This window comes from Poecilia formosa, unplaced genomic scaffold (genome assembly GCF_000485575.1).
Source record: "Poecilia formosa unplaced genomic scaffold, Poecilia_formosa-5.1.2 Scaffold1103, whole genome shotgun sequence".
In the NCBI taxonomy this organism is placed as follows: Eukaryota; Metazoa; Chordata; class Actinopteri; order Cyprinodontiformes; family Poeciliidae; genus Poecilia; species Poecilia formosa.
In genome coordinates this window covers 22,369-28,816 of record NW_006801042.1, presented here as the reverse complement: position 1 = coordinate 28,816, position 6,448 = coordinate 22,369, and the positions used below count along the sequence as shown (strand labels likewise).

Genomic DNA, 6,448 nt, shown 5'->3' with positions numbered 1-6,448 from the left:
AAACACGACTTAAAAGAAATTTGACTTTGCAGTTTAACACCTTTAAATTGGGCGTCTGTCTCTTTAAGAAGGTCTTGTTCTTCCCGACTCCCTGCATCCAGCACAACATCACAACAATGCTCCTCACCATGTCATTTACATCCGTTCTTAGGAGTGTTGGACTAAGAAATAGTTTGCATGATGAACTTAGCAGACCTGCAGTTCCACTAGGTGTTTGCTAATCGCTACCGCTAGTCTGCAGGAGCCAAGAGGGGAAGGTGTGGGAACGGGTGGAAGCCATTTGTGTAAATAGGTTTCACCTTGTATGAGCAAGTGTTTTTGCACCCGAATAGTTGCTATGGGAGATAAAAGGGATAAAAGACTCAAAGCAACACTCCAGGTATGTTTCTGATGATGGAACATTGTTATGACTAAAAGCTAAAAAGGTTTATTTTTATTCAATACCCGTCACCCTCTCTTTGAAAGATTCAGTAACATTTGTCTTAACCAAGAATAAGATTTTTAAACTGAGATGGTTTAATATTGCAAGGATCCCCTTTGGTATCTCACAGACTACGTGTTAGATTGAGCCTCTGGGATCAACTAGATTTACAGTGCTGTGGGGAGGGGGGGGGGGGGCATTTGCTTTGAAACCAGCTTCTGTTTTTACTTTTGGTCAAACTTAAATGTGTCATTGAGCATGTTGACCAGTCTGATTGTGTGTTTTACATTTTGTTTGGCCATCTACTCTTAGTGTAGTTGAAGCTTAAAAACCTAAAAAGATTAACTGGGTAATCGTCTTAAGCAGTGGTTTCCAAACATTTTCTGGGCCCCCCTTATGGATTACAATTAGTTGTCTTGTTGAACATGTTTTAACGGGGCAGGGCGGGATAGAGCGGGGGGGGACGACAACTTTTTGGGGGGCAAAATGACATCAACATCACTAGCGTAGCCTACAGGCTAATTGTTAAGCTTAAGGTGATGTATTGACATTAACTAGCTAGTCATCTTTTAGCTAACTTTACCTGCATCCAACAGCTTCACTCAACTCAGTCTGTTTGGAGGGAAAAACTGAAAAGTTCTTTGCGTTTTTGCTGGTTTGTTGCCATGATTCTAACACAAACCTATGTAGCTCTGCACAGCAGGGCTCCTTCACTGCCATGCGCTCATGTTGCGTTTAAAGGCGGCTCGGAAAAACAGGTTACCACATGTTAACAACGGATTAAACCATTTTAACTGCTGATAAAAGTGACAGAGGACACAGATATGGGAAATGTAGCCACTACTGTATCAAACTGACATAGGAAAAACCCAGCGCATGCAGCGTTCATGTTTTTTTTTTATTTATTTTATTTTATTTTTTTTCCATTCAGACGCCCCCCCTACAATGGCACGGCGCCCCCAATAGGGGGTACGCCCCACAGTTTGGGAACCTCTGACCTAAAGGATTTTCTGATACATAACTTATGCTTCCATCAAATATGACCAGTCACCCAGATCCTAAGACAAAGTAGCTCCAAATCAAATAGTCACTTTTCTGGGGTGATTTTACCCCAGATATGATGCACAACTTCCAAAAATACTTTTGTCTCTTCAGTTTGTCGGTCGTATATTTTCCCCAAACGATCCTAGAGATCAGGATAATTCTGGCTTGAAACCACCATTTGTTTTTAACTCCCATTTCATGACCTGAAATACAAAAAGTGCAACAAAGTTGTTTTTTTTTTTTAAGTGGGCTTGCAGGAGTTCTCATCTCCACCTTGCATGCAGTCTGCATTCATGAAAGAGATCTTGGTGGAGATCGAGATGGCAAACCTTGCTCCTCAAAGGAGGAGTGTTTTGAATGACAAAACACTTCAACAGGTTTTTACAAGCTTAGTCACTTCTGCATGGCAACGTGTAACTGTGTACCCCGAGGCTGCAGTTTGTGTTTTGAAAATACAAAAACTGGAGACGGTAAAATGAGGGACTGTAAAATCAGATGTAAATCTCCATGTTCAGATGATTTCCCACAAGGTCTGGAAACTGGGTCTTTAGCAAGTCTATTAATGACTGATCAATGGTTTTTAATACATGCAAATTATTTATTAAAGTGTGACCTAATAAACTGATAGTTTAGTAATTTACCATAAATATGATGGTAAAAAAACAGAAAATCTTGCAGGTAGACAAAGAGATGATCTGGCAAAGTTAACCTGTTTGTGGATGATTTAAGAAAAGATGGATAGTAAAATCACTTCCATCTGTTTTAGAGAACCTGATCCAGAAAGGCATCAACATTTCATGCCCTTTTCAGTTTTTAAAACCTTATTTTGCTAAATTGTGATTATTTTTGGAATTGAATTCTGCAGCTAAACTTTCAAAACAAATTTGAAATGAAATGAAATTTTATTCGAACATGATACAAATACAAATATAAAAATAAAATAGTGCCCAGTAACAAGAAGTGCACAAAAAAGAAGAGAAAATACAGATTTTTTGTTTCAGTTAACATATCATGCTCAAAATGGGGTAGGAAGAAGTGAGAACTTATAAACTCCTACCCCCTAAACACTTGAAACTTTAGAGTCCTACTGTCATTAAACAAATCAAAATCAAAGTGGCAGTCAGAAGTAACAGTTACTAATATTTACCCATACATTTTCCCATTTTATGCTGGTTTGTCTTTCTAAACCCTTACAATTTGTGTGACACAAAGTTGATTTCTGCAAGGGGATAAAGTTGTTCACACTAACTTGGGAGGGAGCTGATCCACGTTTCCGGAGAGGCAAAGAAGACTTCGGAAAGAGGAGCCGGCTGCAGGATGGGGTCGGGCAGAGGGGCGGGGGGCAGCTCATCCATGTTTGTGGGGGGCATCTCTACATCTGCAGGCTCCTCTTTGGGCCAGATTTTACCAGGCTCCTCTTTGGGCCAGACCTCATTCGAAGGTGGACAGCTGGGAGGCTGCATGGAAGAATCGGAACCCATCGGAGACCACATGAGGAGTGGAGAAGGACTGGTGCCTAAAAGAGGAAAGAGGAATTGTTTTGTTTTTTTTGTTTTCCATCAATTCCTCCTCGTATTTGCAACAATATAAGGGTGTAAACAATCACCATTGGATGGATATGGAGGAAGAGAATCTGGTGTGTCGGGATCCTCTCCAAAATCCTCATCGTAGGGAGTATGTGATCCTGCATCTGAAGGAGCTATCAGGAAAACAAAAACGTTGAAAGATGGAAAAACAATGAAAATCCCTAAAACATCTGAAGAACTTTGTACTTTGGTCACTGTTGGGTTGTGGGATGTCGCAGACATCGTACACCTTTAAGGGATTCATGGGGACTTCCTTGGTGCCGTCATAGACCAGTTTGAATTCCCGGCTTTTGTTCAGGGCGCACCGAAGCTGGGCTTTCCACTTGGCGGGATCAGGTTCATCAACTCCCTCCTGAAACTTCCCGGTCTCCACAGCCCACGCCTGGACGAACCAGTCACAGAAACGAGATCAATTACATTTTTATATGTTCCAGAACGTCTCATTGTTCTAAATATTCACCGATTGATGTTGCATTGATCACAATAAGTGCAAAAAGCAGAAGACGTGCAACAAAATAAATGCAAGGGTTGGAAAAGTTGTGTTTCAACTGAATTAAACAAGACTTGTAATAAAAATGACATTGGTAACACTTTATTTGAAGGGGGTTGAATAAGACTGACATGACACTGTCATAAAAACCTGTCATGAACATGAATAAGCCTTCATGAATATTTATGACTGTTGTCATAAAGCGTCATTCTGTAAATTATGACACTTTTAATACAAAGTTGACATTATTCAAAATGTCTTTGTTATGACAACTTGACATTAACCAAGAAATCATTACTGTTTAAACTTTACCTTTAATAACATAAAGTTACCTAATTTTTAAAGTACAATCAGTAATACTTTTATAACAAATTTATATCAGTAATGATATGAAGTGTAATGACACTTTCATGTTAATGAAAGTGTCATGACAGTCTTATTCAACCCCCTTCAAATAAAGTGTTACCAAAAATCTGTATGATCAGACATGAAAATGATCATGTGATCACTTTAACCAGGCTATATTCTGGGCTCAGGTAGCTTTACAGAGGTACCATCAAAATCAAACCTTATAAAACAAATGTTTTTAAAAATACTTTAAATATTTGGTAGTGACTGATGCCGACAATTGATTGTTAGAGACACACATTTAATTTAAGTCATCACTGGTTTTATTCATGAACCTGTAATAAATCACAACATAACTTTCAGAAAAAAAACAAAAACAAAAACACACACACACAAACACAGCTTAAGTGTATTTACAGAAAATATTTCACACAAGCTATAACACACAAAATGCTTTCCTTTAAAATAGACACATGATACGCTTGTTGGTGTTTATTGCAAAAATATTACATTTATTTACTGGATCTGCTGGATTTTGACATTTTCATATAGAGTGGCCAGACAGTGAAAAGTAGAGAAAATTTAAGAGTTTTATTAAGCTGTTGTGACACATGACAGATAAAAGCTGGCCCAACATCCAAAGCATAAATTGACACAGAATTAAATTTATTTAAAAAAAAAAAACCTACTCAAAGCTCACTGTTATTCATGTAAAATATAACTTATTTGGGTATGACAGGGTCAGGTAGACTTTTAAATCACCTGTCCTGCCTCCCCACCACTGCTACTGCAAGCGATGTTGATTCACATACAATGAGAGTTCATGTTTTCCAAACCAAAACATTTCCAGACACTCGAATTTGTGTTCATAACGGAGTAAATTTGGCAGGAACTTTCCTACAGCCAACAGACTGGAAGTCACAGCAGCAGGTGGGGGAGGGGCATCCAAACAAACTAATTTGTTTGAAACTACAGCTAAAAGAAAAACAAAAACTTGGCATATCTTGATTAGCAAACAAGCAAAAATACAATAAAAATATATGAAGCATAATCAGTATATATAGTCGTGAGTCCCAAGATAAAATCTTCTAATTTCAAACCGATTTTCCTTCAGCCGAGACAATCTAAATAAATATTTACCTTAAATATGGTGTCCTCGTCCTCGTGTTGGGGTGTGTGTCTAGTGGCGTGTTTCCAGGGGATCCTGAAGCGCATGGCCTCCCGGTCGACCCAAACCAGACCCGGGTACCGAGCGCTGTCCACCTGGGCCACCAGCCACGGCTTGAGGCGGACGCGTCGCGGGGTGACCGCCATCCTGGCCGACTAAATACAGAAAAATATAATTAAAGCGACTTAAAAAACACACAGTTGGCTATAAACCAGCCAGTCCGCCCTGTTATGAGTGTAATTTCTAAACTGCCAAACCACTAAACAATGCAACAACACAAATCCTGCAAATCCGGATTTTCCAAACGTATGGAAGCTGCCTGGCTTCTTCCCTCTGACCGACAGCGAGGCCTTTAACTTGTTCCCACCGTGCAACTGATTTACTTCCAAAAGATTCATGAATCTTTAAACGAGCAGTAATAACGCGGCAAGAAAACCGACAGCAAAGAAAATTGAAGCGCGTTTTGTAAAAACGATCAAACTTACCTGTGCTGAAGCAGGAAGTAGGAGTCAGCCTTCCTTGTTGGGCAGCCGGGAAGGAAGCCGTCCGTGTCCCGTGTGCGGGTCCAAACTCCCACAGACCCACTCCACGTAGAGTCAACTCAGACGAGGCAGGCCGATGAAAAACAATGACTACATAAACGTTTATCCCACTAAACACGTTGAGGAGCCGATACAGCTTCTCCCTCACTCGGTTCGGCCCTCAAACCCCTTCTCCTCCTCTTCACCGAAACTCAGGTAGCAGACGTGACGTCACGCCGGTGACACACCTTTTCTGAGCAGCGCGGTGTTGGTTTGTCACGATGTACAACAAGTGGACAGGATGTGAGCGACTCAGTCCAAGACGAAGAGAATCCCGAGCTGAACATGAGTAACTACAGAAATATGTGCTCTACCTTTCTTGACATGCAAGAGGTTTTTTTTTTTTTTTTTTTTTTTTTTTTTTTAAGTATCGCAGCTACTAAACTGCGACAACTGACATAAACCGAGTCGTAAAACAATTTTATATATACCACAATTCTTTTTTTTTTTAAATTAAACAAATATGTTATTTTTAGTGTTTGGCTGGAAAGTTCTCCAGCCCAACACAGAGAGAGGACAAACAGCCATGAACACACTCACCTAAGGACAAGCCAGGTGTCAAACTCCAGTCGGGGAGGGCCACTGCCCTGCAACTTTTAGATGTACAATTTATTAGTGTTAAATATTGAAATCTAAGGGTCACGTTGTAATCTTTAGCTGCCTTCATGAGAAGCATGTTGGTAAATCAAACGAAATATTTTAAGCATGAATCTGGGCCTAATTAACAATTTTTTAGGCTTAACTACACCTTAATTGGTAACACTTTATTTGAAGGGGGTTGAATAAGACTGTCATGACACTGTCATAAAC

General features: G+C 39.8%; 1 protein-coding gene across 1 annotated transcript; it reads right to left on the bottom strand.

The window, feature by feature from the left end:
* Nucleotides 1-2,691: 2,691 nt before the first annotated feature.
* Nucleotides 2,692-5,796, bottom strand: LOC103132519 (interferon regulatory factor 6-like). Its single transcript, XM_007544324.2, has 5 exons — nt 5,543-5,796; nt 5,030-5,212; nt 3,238-3,433; nt 3,072-3,164; nt 2,692-2,981 (listed from the first exon to the last, which is right to left on the bottom strand). Exons 2-5 carry the CDS (start codon nt 5,201-5,203, stop codon nt 2,710-2,712), a joined length of 735 nt encoding a protein of 244 aa, XP_007544386.1. The 5' UTR covers nt 5,204-5,212; nt 5,543-5,796; the 3' UTR covers nt 2,692-2,709.
* Nucleotides 5,797-6,448: the final 652 nt, after the last annotated feature.